This window comes from Oncorhynchus keta, chromosome 19, assembly GCF_023373465.1.
Source record: "Oncorhynchus keta strain PuntledgeMale-10-30-2019 chromosome 19, Oket_V2, whole genome shotgun sequence".
NCBI classification, from domain to species: domain Eukaryota; kingdom Metazoa; phylum Chordata; class Actinopteri; order Salmoniformes; family Salmonidae; genus Oncorhynchus; species Oncorhynchus keta.
The window spans coordinates 78025602-78042873 of NC_068439.1; the positions used below are offsets into that span (position 1 = coordinate 78025602).

A 17272-nucleotide genomic window follows, 5' to 3' on the forward strand; every position below is an offset into this window, starting at 1 on the left:
GCCAGAGTGAATTTGTACGTTTGTAAATTCTGAGCATTTCGCTCTCTCTTGGAGTGTTCAGATCGCACACTGGATGCTCTGTTCTAGGAGTATGGATGATCCGAGTGTTCTGATCACACAAAGGCACTCAAGCACCCAACCTTACTGGCTAAAATGTGCTCCCTTGCTCGCTACTTCCAGACACAAATGAGAGAACACCTCACACTGACCATTTTACTCACCCGAGCAGAGCTGGTTAGGCTGTTTTCATGTTATCCAGAGTGTTAGTGATTAACTGTGCTGCTGGTAACGATTGAATTACGTTTTTTTTCCTCCTGACCTTTACTGACACCAGTCTTATTCAATGGGTATTGTCTTATTCAATGGGTATTGTCCTATTCAATGGGTATTGTCCTATTCAATGGGTATTGTCTTATTCAATGGGTATTGTCTTATTCAATGGGTATTGTCTTATTCAATGGGTATTGTCTTATTCAATGGGTATTGTCCTATTCAATGGGTATTGTCCTATTCAATGGGTATTGTCTTATTCAATGGGTATTGTCTTATTCAATGGGTATTGTCTTATTCAATGGGTATTGTCTTATTCAATGGGTATTGTCTTATTCAATGGGTATTGTCCTATTCAATGGGTATTGTCCTATTCAATGGGTATTGTCTTATTCAATGGGTATTGCGTGTAAATTCGTAAATTCCTCAGTTATTCTGCTCTCTGGCACAGACAAGAAATCGGAGTAGATGCCCAAAGTGACTTTACAAACGCACCCTCAGTAACCACCCAGGAATACAGCATGCTAAGTGTACATTTAAGCTTGTGAAAGACTTGACTGTACGTTGGTGAACGTGTTGCCACTGTTTGATGTGTGCTGTCTGTCTCAGGAGGAGGGAGCCACCCGTTGCTGGTGCCTTATGACACCCTGACAGCCAAGGAGAAGTACAGAGACAGGGAGAAGGCCCAGGATCTCTTTAAGTTCCTGCAGATCAATGGATATATCATCACCAGGTCAGAGACTCCCCCTAACTACCTCACCTGTTTACTGCACCTGTCTGTTACCACCGAGGATTGCAAGCAATCAGTTAATCAATCAATCTGCCAATCACGGTTTCTTACATCCTGTCAAAGTCACGTTCAGTGGGCAACTGAATGTCTTGAAATGGAAGAGATACCACCTGAACTTTTATCCTGACGACTCACACTGAGTTCTTCAGCTGCTCTGTCGTTAGCTACATACTTCAGTCTGAGACTGCCATCCTTGAAGTTGTTTGTGGTGACGAGGGTCACGAGGAGTGTTGTACAAAACAAATCTCGTCAGAGATTGGATCGTCTCTCACAAATCAGAGTATCAAAAAAACACTAATCAGCAGACTAAAACACTAATCAGCAGACTAAAACACTAATCAGCAGACTAAAACACTCATCAGGAGACTAAAACACTAATCAGCAGACTAAAACACTCATCAGCAGACTAAAACACTCATCAGCAGACTAAAACACTCATCAGCAGACTAAAACACTCATCAGCAGACTAAAACACTCATCAGCAGACTAAAACACTCATCAGCAGACTAAAACACTAATCAGCAGACTAAAACACTCATCAGCAGACTAAAACACTCATCAGCAGACTAAACCACTAATCAGCAGACTAAAACACTCATCAGCAGACTAAAACACTACTCAGCAGTGTTGTGTCTTTGGCATCATTAAATTGAAGACAGTTATTCTATCAAATCAATTCTCTATAATTATTATTACGTGATTAAACTAATCAATTAACTAGGAATTCGGGGCACCGAGGAAAATCTTCATATTACAAAGTTATAATTTTCCTAATATAACTTTTCAGATATTTCCATATCTGATCAATTAGTCTTCTAATTAATGAATCATTCTTTACCTCACGTTAGTCTCATTCTAAATGTCATAAGTTGTTGGTTATCTGCACAAACCCAGTCTTCACTATGAATCATCCATACATCAATTGTCTTAATCATTTATTTACTAACTAACTAAATAATCACAGAAATGCATAACAAACAAACAGTAGATATGGTTACAAGGAAATTATAGGGGATGTGCCCTAGTGGGCTAAACCAATATGACGGCTTGGCAGACAAAGGGGAGTGGGTGTGGACTGAGAACGGTGCGAAAGACAAAAGTCACTACACAGTTGATAATTACAATAATTGAAATGCTAATCCTTTGCACATGAACGCTCACTCTTTCGGGAATAATTGCAATCAATATATGTATTTACTCTCAGTGTGTCGTTGTGATCTCTGTTGGAATCGTCCTTCTTTCTGTTGGAAGGTTCAATGTCTCTCTCTGCTCCCATGAAGTCTTAGTTAGAATGGATACTTCAGAGTACCATTCAGAAATGTTCTTATAGATAGATGTTTCGGCGGTTGTCGGTCTTCACATTTCAGGTCGACATAACTTCTAGCTGCAGACTAGTAATTAGTATCTACGATTTGCTCTTATTCTGTCGTAATCGATAGTCTCAGAGTTTCAACAACCATTGCAACCTTAGCTTATACTGAGGTTTTTATGGTCTCTACTCAAACCTTTGCCCTCTCGGTAATCGAGGTATGCATGGTCTGAAGTGTGCTTCTCCAGGTGGGGGTTATATTCGGAACAGCAGCAAAGGGCTGTCCCATGACGCCAGATCAATGTCTGTGCTCATGGGGCGGGCCTATGACTTAGTTAAACTTTAAAGGGAATTGGATTCTCTTTCATTAAACAGTTTAACATCACATTACATAATTTCACAAATAGTTTCATCTTTACTCATTCATTTTATACAATAATTAGATGCAAATCTCATAACGGAGACTCTTGTATAAACAGAGTTATGGTAATGTGGCTGTGTTGTCTCTCATGAGGTCACAAACATTACACGAAATGGACCGGTCGTAGCTGGATTCTCCACCGACCGGTTACACATTCTCCAAAACATGGACATTGTTCAGTTCTCAAGCTCCGTGAGGTAGAAGAAGTTCCTTTGTTCTACTGTGAACCCTCTCTCTCTATACTGCACAAGGGAGAGTCTCCTCCTGGAATTTATGACCTGAGATAACAGACCTGGGTGTAGGAGGGAGAGAGAGGTGGTAAGAGAGAGGGGGTGGGTACTCGCCATATCCAAAGATGGCCATATCATAACAGCAGACTAAAACACTAATCAGCAGACTAAAACACTCATCAGCAGACTAAAACACTCATCAGCAGACTAAAACACTCATCAGCAGACTAAAACACTCACCAGCAGACTAAAACACTCATCAGCAGACTAAAACACTCATCAGCAGACTAAAACACTCATCAGCAGACTAAAACACTAATCAGCAGACTAAAACACTCATCAGCAGACTAAAACACTCATCAGCAGACTAAAACACTCATCAGCAGACTAAAACACTCATCAGCAGACTAAAACACTCATCAGCAGACTAAAACACTAATCAGCAGACTAAAACACTCATCGGCAGACTAAAACACTCATCAGCAGACTAAACCACTCATCAGCAGACTAAAACACTAATCAGCTAAAACAGGCTTTCGTGACAGTTATATATTAACTGCTGCAAACAAATATTCCCTTTGGGGATCAATAAAGTACTATTGTTTGTTATTTATGTTCTGCAGAGACCTGAAAGACATGGAGCAGGACTCGTCGTCCATGGAGAAGAGGTTTGCCTACACGTTCCTCAAGAGGATTCTGAAGTATGTGGACTCAGCTCAGGAGTTCATTGCTCACCTGGGTGAGTCCACTCGGACGTTGAATTAATTAATGTGGTTTGAAATATGGAATTGACAATTCATGTGAATGTCATTTAGTCAAGGTTAGTGTCTAGTTTAAGTTTTATACATATTTGAACATGTTTGTTTTTTTCTTCCCAGAGGCCATGGCCACCAGTGGAAAGACAGACAAATCACCCCACGATCAGGAAATAAAATTCTTTGCTAAGGTATGGATGTAAAGTCTTTCAACAATAGACAATAAATTAATTGTAGACACAGTGGAATAAGTGCTGTGGAATAAATAACTCTTCTCCTCCCACCCTGCCCTATAGGTGCTGCTACCTCTCATAGACATGTACTTTAAGAACCACAGCCTGTACTTCCTGTCCTCGCCCAGTAGGAACCTGAGCAGCAGTGGCTACGCCTCTAACAAAGAGAAGGAGATGATCACTAGGTAAGGTACCTTGTAAGTGGGACTGGACAGACACACTGGTGAATGATAATGTTGCCAGTCTGAAATCAACACAGAATCCCCAGCTACAGTCTTCTAATGAGAGTTTGTCTAGTCGGAGATCTAGACAAACTCTGTAGCTCAGTTGGTAGAGCATGGCGCTTGTAACGCCAGGGTAGTGGGTTCGATCCCCGGGACCACCCATACGTAGAATGTATGCACACATGACTGTAAGTCGCTTTGGATAAAAGCGTCTGATAAATGGCATATATTATTATTATATTATTATATATTATTATCTTTCGAAAGACCTGTGAGAATCAGATAGGTGTAAGCAATATGGAGGAAAGTTCACCTAGCCTCATGTCTAGGGAAGGTAGTTACGGGTTGATTTCAGACTGGGCACTACAATAAACATGAACAACTTGTGAGCTATTTTCTTGTTTTCCTGCTTGGTTCTTCTCTCCTTTCTTTCTCTGGTTGTTTCATTCCCTTTGCTCTCCTTTATTTTCCAGCCTGTTCTGTAAGATGGCAGCTCTTGTCAGACACAGGATTTCCCTCTTTGGTAAGGACCACCTCGGTCATTGTCTTTACCTGTCTGTCAAGGTCTTTACCAGTGTGCGGGGTCTTTACCTGTCTGTCAAGGTCTTTAACAGTGTGCCGGGTCTTTACCAGTGTGCCGGGCCTTTACCAGTGTCCCGGGCCTTTACCAGTGTGCCGGGCCTTTACCAGTGTGCCGGGCCTTTACCAGTGTGCCGGGCCTTTACCAGTGTGCCGGGCCTTTACCAGTGTGCCGGGCCTTTACCAGTGTGCCGGGCCTTTACCAGTGTGCCGGGCCTTTACCAGTGTCCCGGGCCTTTACCAGTGTGCCGGGCCTTTACCAGTGTCCCGGGCCTTTACCAGTGTGCCGGGCCTTTACCAGTGTGCCGGGCCTTTACCAGTGTGCCGGGCCTTTACCAGTGTGCCGGGCCTTTACCAGTGTCCCGGGCCTTTACCAGTGTCCCGGGCCTTTACCAGTGTCCCGGGCCTTTACACTTTATACTCAGTCAGCGCTGCTTGTACTCTTTGCTCAGTGATTTCCATATCAATGACAATGTGTTCTCTTAGGGAGCGACTCGGCTGCTATGGTGAGCTGTCTACACATCCTGGCTCATTCCCTGGACACAAGGTAACAGTCTTTTATAGAGTCTGTAGAACAAACCTCTGTCTTCCAATGCAGCTGTTTTTAAAAAATCTCAATATCAATTCATTTCTGGGTAAAAATGAAGCACTTTACTGTGATTGTTTTCAATTAAAATGGTCAAAAAGAAACAAAAATAGCTTCTTAGCGAAGAGCAATTTATCAAGCAAGAATTTAGCTAGGACTGTCTAGGAGTTGTCTGAGTGGGGGAGTTGTCTGAGTGGGGGCGGAAACTGAAAACTAGCTGTTATTGGTAGAGAGGTTTGCAACTGTATTTTTTTATTGGACAGTGATGAAGTCAGGCTCAGAGATGGTGAAGGCGTCGTTCTTACACCTCTCCTGTCCTCTTCCTCCCCTCTCAGGACAGTGATGAAGTCAGGCTCAGAGATGGTGAAGGTGTCATTCTTACACCTCTCCTGTCCTCTTCCTCCCCTCTCAGGACAGTGATGAAGTCAGGCTCAGAGATGGTGAAGGTGTCATTCTTACACCTCTCCTGTCCTCTTCCTCCCCTCTCAGGACAGTGATGAAGTCAGGCTCAGAGATGGTGAAGGCGTCATTCTTACACCTCTCCTGTCCTCTTCCTCCCCTCTCAGGACAGTGATGAAGTCAGGCTCAGAGATGGTGAAGGCGTCATTCTTACACCTCTCCTGTCCTCTTCCTCCCCTCTCAGGACAGTGATGAAGTCAGGCTCAGAGATGGTGAAGGCGTCATTCTTACACCTCTCCTGTCCTCTTCCTCCCCTCTCAGGACAGTGATGAAGTCAGGCTCAGAGATGGTGAAGGCGTCATTCTTACACCTCTCCTGTCCTCTTCCTCCCCTCTCAGGACAGTGATGAAGTCAGGCTCAGAGATGGTGAAGGCTGGGGTCAGGACGTTATTTGAAAACGCAGCGGAGGACCTAGAGAAGACCCTGGAGATGCTGAAGCTGGGGAAGTTCAGCCAGTCCAGGAGCCAGATGAAGGGCTTGACCCAGAACATCACCTACGCCACCACCGCTCTGCTGCCCATCCTCACAGCTGTGTTCGAACACGTCACCATGCATAACTTTGGAGTCTACCTGCTGGGTGAATTGATGTTATTTTGAATTAATTTACTCTGGGGGCACCATGCGCTTGTCCACTTAGTGCAATGGTTTTCAAACCTCTTCTCTGGGAGCCCCAGCTGTTCCCTGTATTTAAACTGATCCAGAGCAAGCACAACTGATTCAACTTGCCAACTAATTATCGAGCCCTTGATTCATTTATTCAGGTCGAGCCCTTGATTCATTTACCCTACCCTCATGCATCACAGGATCACTCAGTGGCAGTCAGATTGAGCAGGAAGCCCATTGTGAAAAAGCGAGTGTTAAATTGACTGAAGCTTGGCCTGGAAATATGACCTGTGTGTGTGTTGTGTTTTCCAGTGGATGATGTCCAGCTGTCGTGCTATCGCATCGTGACCTGTCTCTACTCACTGGGCACGGGGAAACACATCTTCATAGAGAGGTATGAGGCCCTCATCACATCAGCTACTGCAGGCGAAAGGATGACTGTGATCAAATCTCTCTGCATTATTGGAGGAGAAAAACCTCCATCCAACACAGACTGGAAAAATCACAATGTCTGTAATCTTTTATGTATTCTATGTTACGTTTGAGTGCTGTAAGTGAGAGAAGAAGAAAAAAGACTGAAAGCCGAGTCGTGTTGGTTCTATTTTCAGCAATAAATAAATTCCATTGTCCTCTGTGTTGCTGATTCTCCTCTGTCCTTCAGAGGGCTGTGACACAGCAATGTACACATCTACTTTAAATGTGGATGGACTGTGTGTGTGTGTGTGTGTGTGTGTGTGTGTGTGTGTGTGTGTGTGTGTGTGTGTGTGTGTGTGTGTGTGTGTGTGTGTGTGTGTGTGTGTGTGTGTGTGTGTGTGTGTGTGTGTGTGTGTGTGTGTGTGTGTATTAAAGTCTGTGTTTGTGTTAATGTCTATGTGTGTATTCATGTCTGTGTGTATTATTGTCTCTCTGTGTGTGTTAATGTCTCGGTGTGTGTGTTAATGTCTCGGTGTGTTAATGTCTCAGTGTGTGTGTGTGTGTGTGTGTGTTAATGTCTGTGTGTGTGTGTTAATGTCTGTGTGTGTGTTAATGTCTGTGTGTGTGTGTGTGTGTGTGTGTGTGTGTGTGTGTGTGTGTGTGTGTGTGTGTGTGTGTGTGTGTGTGTGTGTGTGTGTGTGTGTGTGTGTGTGTGTGTGTGTGTGTTAATGTCTGTTTGTGTGTGTGCATTAAAGTATGTGTGTCAGTGTTAATGTCTCTGTATGTTCCCTCCAGGCACCTACCAGCCCTAGGGGAGTGTCTGGCCACCCTGGTAGGAGCCATGCCTGTAGCTTTCCTGGAGCCTGATCTCAATGCTCACAACCCCCTGTCTGTCTTCAACACCAAGACACCGCGAGAGAGGGCCAGTAAGTCACTACTCTGCAGTCGCAATACTGAATCATAACACTACCAATTCATCAGGACCAATCTATGCTTGATAACAACACAGATCGTCTTCCATTGATAACAACCCAGATCCTCACAGGGCCGTTGTCCTGGACACAGGGCCGTTGTTCTGGACACAGGGCCGTTGTCCTGGACACAGGGCCGTTGTTCTGGACACAGGGCCGTTGTTCTGGACACAGGGCCGTTCGTTGTCCTGGACACAGGGCCGTTGTTCTGGACACAGGGCCGTCCGTTGTCCTAGACACAGGGCCGGTGTTCTGGACACAGGGCCGTTGTCCTGGACACAGGGCCGTTCGTTGTCCTGGACACAGGGCCGTTGTCCTGGACACAGTTAAGCCTAATCCAGGATCATGCATTTTAGTCCAGAACCAGGTTTAATCAATGTCTGGGAAACCAGTCCTATGTACTGTATATTAACGGTGTATGATGGTGATCCAGGCTGTGATTGGCCGTATTTGGGAGTCCCATATGACGGCACACAATTGGCCCAGCACACAATTGGCCCGTTGTAGGCAGTCATTGTAAATAAAAATGTATTCCTAACTGACTTGTCTAGTTAAATAAAGATTTAAAAAAATATTTTTTAAATGACTAACTCTGTGCCGTTCTCTGTGCAGTCTTGAGTATGCCTGACTCTGTGGAGGAGATGTGTTCAGAGATGCCTCGTCTGGATCGCCTGCTGAAGGACATCAACGACATCTCAGAGTCTGGAGCCCGCTACACAGAGATGCCACAGGTCAGTAGGGCTTGGACTGCAATTAACATGCTGTTATCACTATATCTGTTATCTCCATATCTGGTATCTCTAAATCTGTTATCTCTATATATGTTATCTCTAAATCGGGTATCACTATATCTGTTATCTCCATATCTGGTATCTCTAAATCTGTTATCACTATATCTGTTATCTCTATATCTGTTATCTCTATATATGTTATCACTATATATGTTATCTTCATATCTGTTATCTCTATATATGTTATCTCTATATATGTTATCACTATATCTGTTATCTCTATATCTGTTATCTCTATATATGTTATCACTATATATGTTATCTTCATATCTGTTATCTCTATATCTGTTATCTCTATATATGTTATCTCTATATATGTTATCACTATATATGTTATCTCTATATCTGTTATCTCTATATATGTTATCACTATATATGTTATCTTCATATCTGTTATCTCTATATCTGTTATCTCCATATCTGGTATCTCTAAATCTGTTATCTCTATATCTGTTATCTCTATATCTGTTATCTCTATATCTGTTATCTCTATATCTGTTATCTCTAAATCGGGTATCACTATAGCTGTTATCTCTATATCTGTTATCTCTATATCTGTTCTCTATATCTGTTATCACTATATCTGTTATCACTATATCTGTTATCTCTATATCTGTTATCACTGTATGTTTTACCATGAAGCTGGATGTTCCTCCTTCGTGACCAGTGGTACTGTTTCATGCAGATCTCAGCTTTAAGGAGAGGAAATAATTAGGATAGAGCAGTGGTCCCAAACTGAGGGATCGCAAGGGGCAGAGCCCCCCCCGACATCATTATTTTTCCATTTCCCATTTTTTTAAGGAACTCAGTCCAGCTTTAAACTTACTCTTGAAAGTTGGAATAGTGGAATGTACAAGGTGCAATTTGTAAATGAGGTAGTTCATCATCACGTCTTGTCAGTCATTACAGACCTCAGACAGCTATTTATAATTTGTCAGTAATGTCCAGATCAACTAGCCCATGTCAGCTAACAGTTTTTTTTTAGCTAGGTCTTTTAGCCCATACATTTTTGTAGTAATGTTCAAGTCACTGAAATATCACATGAAAACACATTAGACAGAATTGCAAGAAAATAAGCTTTAAAACGGCAACATTTTCTCTCCCCCATGACAACATGTATAGAATTGCAGGTAATACGCTTTAAACCTGCAAAATGTTCTCTTTGCCAAGAGAGGGTTTGTGTCAGTTTGTGTCATGAACACTGCTTGTCCCTATATAAATATTTGTTGTGCAAGAGAAGGGAGGGGGGTGCAGGATGTTCCCCAATGCTGGAAGGGTGGGCTTGAGTGAAAATGTTTGGGAAGCCCTCGGCTAGAGCCTTGATCAACTGAAACATCTCGACTAAACAGAACCTCTGGCGTGACGACATTCATTTTTATAATACATAATGATGGTGATATAGCTCAATACCCTGATAATCGTAATATTGCTTAATATTGTGACTATTACTTAATATGGTGTCGTCCCATCCCCCATTCCCTCCAGGTGATTGAGGTGATCCTGCCCATGTTGTGTAACTACCTGTCCTACTGGTGGGAGAGAGGAACGGAGAACTCTGCTCCACACACCGCCTGCTGTACTACCGTGTGCTCCAACCACCTCAGCATCATCCTGGGGAACATCCTGAAGATCCTCAACAACAACCTGGGCATCGACGACGCTCCCTGGATGAAGAGGATCGCAGGTGGGATACTGGGTTATTATTACCTCGGGGCTGACGTTTTAACAGAGGACGTTTTGGTGAACCACACTCGCGTGTTGAGGAACTTTGCCTTAGACCTGAAGACTTGTGTTAGCTCCCTGAGTCAATAGGCTCTCGGCTTTAGCTCAGCGGGCTAATACAGTCTCATGGCACACAGGATACCCACGTTTGAACCTAGCAGGAGTGTGAACCTAGTTGGCCAAGTTTGGTGGGCAATATGATGAGTGGTAAATACTAAGTGCTGTGTAGCATTGCCAGCCACAACTCATTTTATGACAAGGATAATTACACTAGTGTAACAACTCCTCAGTGAGACGAAAATACGATTTGGTTTCTTCTGTATCGTTTGCAGTCTACTCTCAGCCAATCATCTGCAAGGCTGCTGCGGACCTACTGAGGAGTCACTTCCTGCCCACTCTCGAGAAACTCAGGAAGAAGACAGTGAAGGTGAGATGAGAGGAATTTAAACATATTCTTTGAACTGCTGTCCAGTTGTTCATTTGACATTTTCAATGGATCATTCACAAGGATGAAGCACACAACTGACTTGAATCCCAGATCTGTTTGCGCTGATTTCCTGACTCCTATGTCATTGTTGGGCGTGACAATGACGTACGACTTGACAGTGCAGCAGGGCTAGTGCCTTTAAAGTGAAACCCTTTTTTAGTAATTTCATAATTCCTGACACCAAGTGGTGATAGAGGAGCTGCTGAAGGCAGGCGTTAAAGGTGACGCCCAGGAAGCTGAGCTTATGTTATTACTATGTTATAAAGGTGTCAAATGTTATTACTATGTTATATAGGGGTTATAACTGTTATTAATATGTTATAAAGGTGTTATAACTGTTATTACTATGTTATAAAGGTGTCAAATGTTATTACTATGTTATAAAGGTGTCAAATGTTATTACTATGTTATATAGGGGTTATAACTGTTATTAATATGTTATAAAGGTGTTATAACTGTTATTAATATGTTATAAAGGTGTTATTACTATGTTTTAAAGGTGTTATAACTGTTATTAATATGTTATAAAGGTGTTATTACTATGTTTTAAAGGTGTTATTATGTTATAAAGGTGTTATTACTATGTTCTAACCCCAGGTGGTGGCAGAGGAGGAACTGCTGAAGGCTGACATTAAAGGAGACACTCAGGAAGCTGAGCTTCTAGTCCTGGATGAGTTTGCTGTCCTCTGTAGAGACCTGTACGCCTTCTACCCAATGCTCATCCGCTATGTGGACAACAACAGGTAATATAACCCAGCCAGCCTTTTCTGTTTCATGCTCATCCGCTACGTAAATAACAACAGGAAGTATAACCCAGCCAGCCTTTCCAACACACACATCTGTTGTTTAGGTTCTAGGAAATCTGCAGGCCTTGTCTAAATGTTGCCTGAAGCACAGGCATTTCGCTACACTCACATTAACATCTGCTAACCATGTGTATGTGACAAATACATTTGATTTGATTTTCATTTAGGGTAGTACCATATACCTTTATGGAATGATTTACTTCAGGAGATCATAGTGAGATTAGATGGTTCAAATATTTCTTATTTGGGATTGGTACCTGCAGATTTCTCCAATGCTTATCCTGTTATCTAGGCTACATAACACAACAGATGGTTATATTTGACGACTTCTCATGAAAACGTCTGTCATACTCCCACCAGATCCAGATGGTTGAAGAGGCCTGATGCTCAGTCCAACGAGCTCTTCACCATGGTGGCTGAGATCTTCATTCTCTGGTGCAAATCACACGTAAGATTTTTCACTTTAGAATACTAAAGATGTTTAGTTCATTTTCGGTTATTTTTGTTCTGTTTTTGTTCTGAAGTCCTGTTTGAAGATTTAAAAATCTTGTTTCTTTCCTATCTGACCCGTCGACAGAATTTCAAAAGGGAAGAGCAGAACTTTGTGGTTCAGAATGAAATCAACAACCTGTCTTTCCTGACTGGAGAAAGTAGAACCAAGATGTCCAAGGTAAGGACGGAGCAGGAGTTCGTTCAGCTAGTAGTGAGTAAAGAAAGGCCTGCGTAGAAGCTCCCTGTGGTTTTCCAGATATCCTGGTTGGATGATTATGTATATTCCTGCTTATTGCCTCATGAGTCTGGAAAACCTGATCATTTTGGAAATGTTACCAGAGTTTTCTAAAATAAATTCGCTGTCTCTCCCTGTCTGTCTCACTCTCTGTCTCTTTCTCTCCTTGTCTCTCTCCCTGTCTCTCTCCCTGTCTCTGTCTGTCTGTCTGTCTCTCTTTCTCTGTCTGTCTGTCTGTCTGTCTGTCTGTCTCTCTGTCTGTCTGTCTGTCTCTCTGTCTGTCTCTCTCTCTCTCTATCTCTCTCCTCTCCCTGTCTGTCTCTCTCTTTCCCTGTCTCTCTCTCTCTCCCTGTCCTCCCCCTGTATCTTTCTATCTCTTTCTCTCTGTCTCTCTCTCCCTGTCTGTCTCTCTCTTTCCCTGTCTGTCTCTCTCTCCCTGTCTCTCTCTCTCCCTGTCCTCCCCCTGTATCTATTTCTCTCTGTCTGTCTCTGTCTCTCCCCCTGTCTCTTTCCTGTCTGTCTCTCTTTTCCCTGTCTGTCTCTCTCTCCCTGTCTCTCTCTCTCCCTGTCCTCCCCCTGTATCTTTCTATCTCTTTCTCTCTGTCTCTCTCTCCCTGTCTGTCTCTCTCTCTCTTCCTGTCTGTCTCTCTCTTTCCCTGTCTGTCTCTCTCTCCCTGTCTCTCTCTCTCCCTGTCCTCCCCCTGTATCTTTCTATCTCTTTCTCTCTGTCTCTCTCTCCCTGTCTGTCTCTCTCTTTCCCTGTCTGTCTCTCTCTCCCTGTCTCTCTCTCTCCCTGTCCTCCCCCTGTATCTATTTCTCTCTGTCTGTCTCTCTCTCCCTGTCTCTCTCTCTCTTCCTGTCTGTCTCTCTCTTTCCCTGTCTGTCTCTCTCTCCCTGTCTCTCTCTCTCCCTGTCCTCCCCCTGTATCTTTCTATCTCTTTCTCTCTGTCTCTCTCTCTCTCTCTCCCTGTCTCTCTCTCTCTTCCTGTCTGTCTCTCCACAGTCAGGTGGTGACCAGGATAGGAAGCACAAGAAGCGGCGTGGAGAGTTATACTCTGTCCAGACCTCTATGATCGTAGCCGCACTGAAGAAGATGCTGCCCATCGGACTCAACATGTGCACCCCAGGAGACCAGGAGCTCATCTCATTGGCCAAGATAAGATACAGTCTGGTGAGTTATACTACCTTACCCCTCTAACCCTGGAGCCCAGGAGCTCATCTCATTGGCCAAGATGCGATACAGTCTGGTGAGTTATACTACCTTACCCCTCTAACCCTGGAGCCCAGGAGCTCATCTCATTGGCCAAGATGCGATACAGTACTATCATATCCCTAAAGTCTTCAACGATCATGTGAAGTAGCGTATTGATGTGTGATCACACTACAGGCTTATCCCCAGCCACTGAGTGTCCTTTCCATTCTGTTTCCCTCCGACAGAAAGACACCGACGATGAGGTGAAGGATCACTTGCGTGAGAACCTTCATCTTCAGGACAAGGTATCCTGGATAGGGGGGGTGATGTCAAACGATGTTGTTCTGCACAGTGAACATCCATGTGTTCCTTTGTATCTCCTGGTCATTACTCTGTGCAGTCTACTGGTCATTACTCTGTGCAGTCTCCTGGTCATTACTCTGTGCAGTCTACTGTTCATTACTCTGTGCAGTCTACTGGTCATTACTCTGTGCAGTCTCCTGGTCATTACTCTGTGCAGTCTCCTGGTCATTACTCTGTGCAGTCTACTGTTCATTACTCTGTGCAGTCTCCTGGTCATTACTCTGTGCAGTCTACTGTTCATTACTCTGTGCAGTCTCCTGGTCATTACTCTGTGCAGTCTACTGGTCATTACTCTGTGCAGTCTACTGGTCATTACTCTGTGCAGTCTACTGGTCATTACTCTGTGCAGTCTACTGGTCATTACTCTGTGCAGTCTACTGGTCATTACTCTGTGCAGTCTACTGGTCCATTACTCTGTGCAGTCTACTGTTCATTACTCTGTGCAGTCTCCTGGTCATTACTCTGTGCAGTCTACTGTTCATTACTCTGTGCAGTCTACTGGTCATTACTCTGTGCAGTCTCCTGGTCATTACTCTGTGCAGTCTACTGGTCATTACTCTGTGCAGTCTACTGTTCATTACTCTGTGCAGTCTACTGGTCATTACTCTGTGCAGTCTACTGGTCATTACTCTGTGCAGTCTCCTGGTCATTACTCTGTGCAGTCTACTGGTCCATTACTCTGTGCAGTCTACTGGTCCATTACTCTGTGCAGTCTACTGTTCATTACTCTGTGCTGTCTACTGGTCCATTACTCTGTGCAGTCTACTGGTCCATTACTCTGTGCAGTCTCCTGGTCATTACTCTGTGCAGTCTCCTGGTCATTACTCTGTGCAGTCTCCTGGTCATTACTCTGTGCAGTCTCCTGGTCATTACTCTGTGCAGTCTCCTGGTCCATTACTCTGTGCAGTCTCCTGGTCATTACTCTGTGCAGTCTCCTGGTCATTACTCTGTGCAGTCTCCTGGTCATTACTCTGTGCCCCGGTGTGTAATAACCTCGGCATGTACTCCTCCACGTGTATTCAACAGACCAGGACATTCAGATACAGCAGCGTTTGTAACGTCAATATATATATATATTTTTTCACTTGTAGTTTGAATGACAGCAACAGTAAACCAACCTTTCCTCCCTTGCGGAAAACAAACACGACCTGATATTCTTATGTTTAAGTGGTTACACATTATAAATGAACAAGTTATTGACGAGTCTAATGTTTAAAGCTGTGTGTGTCTGTGTTACATGTGACGTACCAATTATGTTTTAGTGTTAAACAAGTTGTTTAATCTGATCAAAAACATTTTATGTTTTTGCTGATTACCGTTTTGCTGGTAAATTTAATGTGATTGAGTAGTCAGCCAATTTACTATTTGGCATCAATCAACAGTCCATTTAGCTGGGACTGAACACCTGGTGCTTCAACTCTGCCAGTGTGTGAGACACTGAGTGTGTGTGTGTGTGTGTGTGTGTTTCTGTGTTTGAAGTCCGATGACCTGGCAGTGCAGTGGCAGATGAACCTGTATAAGGATGTGGTGGTGGAGAGTGAGGAACATGCAGACCCAGAACAGACTGTGGACAGAGTACAAAGCATCTCTGCTGCAGTCTTCCACCTGGAGCAGGTAAACTATAGTCAACAGACAGGTAAACTATAGTCAACAGACAGGTAAACTATAGTCAACAGACAGGTAAACTATAGTCAACAGACAGGTAAACTATAGTCAACAGACAGGTAAACTATAGTCAACAGACCGGTAAACTATAGTCAACAGACAGGTAAACTATAGTCAACAGACAGGTAAACTATAGTCAACAGACAGGTAAACAACAGACCGGTAAACTATAGTCAACAGACAGGTAAACAACAGACAGGTAAACTATAGTCAACAGACAGGTAAACAACAGACAGGTAAACTATAGTCAACAGACAGGTAAACTATAGTCAACAGACAGGTAAACAACAGACAGGTAAACTATAGTCAACAGACAGGTAAACAACAGACAGGTAAACTATGGTCAACAGACAGGTAAACTATAGTCAACAGGCACAGGTAAACAACAGACAGGTAAACAACAGACAGGTAAACAACAGACAGGTAAACTATAGTCAACAGACAGGTAAACTATAGTCAACAGACAGGTAAACAACAGACAGGTAAACAACAGACAGGTAAACTATAGTCAACAGACGGGTAAACTATAGTCAACAGACGGGTAAACTATAGTCAACAGACAGGTAAACTATAGTCAACAGACAGGTAAACTATAGTCAACAGACAGGTAAACTATAGTCAACAGACAGGTGTTCACTCTATAAAGTCCTCATGAACCTTTATTTATTTGGGGTCCCATTGAGACGAATGTCTCTTTTACAAGGTTGCCCTATTTTACAAATCCATAAAGTACATAATAACGATTTAGTAATTATAACAATCAAAGTGCACATTGCAGACAGATTGTGAAGCTTCATCGTGTTTCAATGAAATGTACAGCTGTGACACTGTGTTTCTGAGCAACATCACCATACAGAATGAGACCTACTGTAAGCCTTGAGGGACACCGAAACGTACCTAAGATTTGTCACGAGGAATATCCATCCACAGAAGCAAACGTGTGATGTATTCCCATAAGACGTAATGTTTTGTCCACTAGGTGGAGCAGCCTCTGAGGTTGAAGAAGTGTGTGTTTCAGAAGCTGCTGTCCAAACAGCGTAAGCGTGCCGTGGTGGCCTGCTTCCGTATGGCTCCTCTCTACAACCTCCCCAGGTAAGACAGGCCTCTATCCCACTTACATACTACTCAGGACAATTAGAGGTACACTGATGAAGTGGGGTGTTGTCTATGTCAATGAAATAAGATCACTGGCCTACCACCCAGTTACCCAACCCTGCACCTTAGAGGCTGCTGCCCTATATACATAGACATGCAATCACTGGTCACTTTAATAATGGAACACTAGTCACTTTCATCATGTTTACATACTGCTTTACTCATCTCATATGTATATACTGTATTCTATTCTACTGTATTTTAGTCAATGTCACTCCGACATTGCTCAATCTAATATTTATATATTTTTTTATTCCATTCTTTTACTTTGAAATTTCTGTGTATTGTTGTGAATTGTTAGATACTACTGCACTGTTGGAGCTAGGAACACAGGCATTTTGCTAGACCCTCAATAATATGTGTATGTGACCAATCCAATTTGATTTGAAGATACGTAGATGAATGTGAGTTTGTCTTTAGCCAACTGTACAACCGTGTCAACAACTAACCCAGAAAAAAAGTCCTCAGTCGTTCTTCATGGTGCTATTGTCTCCATCAAATCAAATGTGATGTTCGGGTC

The 17272-nt window shown here is 43.1% G+C and overlaps 1 protein-coding gene across 3 annotated transcripts in view; it reads left to right on the forward strand.

Annotated features, from left to right (window-relative positions):
* LOC118374826 (ryanodine receptor 3-like) overlaps nucleotides 1-17272 on the forward strand; it is a 251864-nt gene that overhangs the window by 191173 nt on the left and 43419 nt on the right. For all 3 annotated transcript variants that reach the window (XM_052471367.1, XM_052471368.1, XM_052471369.1), the window contains 19 exons: nucleotides 880-1003; nucleotides 3644-3759; nucleotides 3899-3966; nucleotides 4072-4193; nucleotides 4706-4755; nucleotides 5298-5358; nucleotides 6195-6433; nucleotides 6772-6853; nucleotides 7669-7799; nucleotides 8457-8575; nucleotides 10121-10319; nucleotides 10690-10784; nucleotides 11442-11587; nucleotides 12011-12098; nucleotides 12228-12320; nucleotides 13381-13548; nucleotides 13815-13874; nucleotides 15412-15546; nucleotides 16577-16689. In XM_052471367.1, coding sequence (XP_052327327.1) covers nucleotides 880-1003; nucleotides 3644-3759; nucleotides 3899-3966; nucleotides 4072-4193; nucleotides 4706-4755; nucleotides 5298-5358; nucleotides 6195-6433; nucleotides 6772-6853; nucleotides 7669-7799; nucleotides 8457-8575; nucleotides 10121-10319; nucleotides 10690-10784; nucleotides 11442-11587; nucleotides 12011-12098; nucleotides 12228-12320; nucleotides 13381-13548; nucleotides 13815-13874; nucleotides 15412-15546; nucleotides 16577-16689 — 2209 coding nt within the window. The remainder of the gene's footprint in view (nucleotides 1-879; nucleotides 1004-3643; nucleotides 3760-3898; nucleotides 3967-4071; nucleotides 4194-4705; nucleotides 4756-5297; nucleotides 5359-6194; nucleotides 6434-6771; nucleotides 6854-7668; nucleotides 7800-8456; nucleotides 8576-10120; nucleotides 10320-10689; nucleotides 10785-11441; nucleotides 11588-12010; nucleotides 12099-12227; nucleotides 12321-13380; nucleotides 13549-13814; nucleotides 13875-15411; nucleotides 15547-16576; nucleotides 16690-17272) is intronic.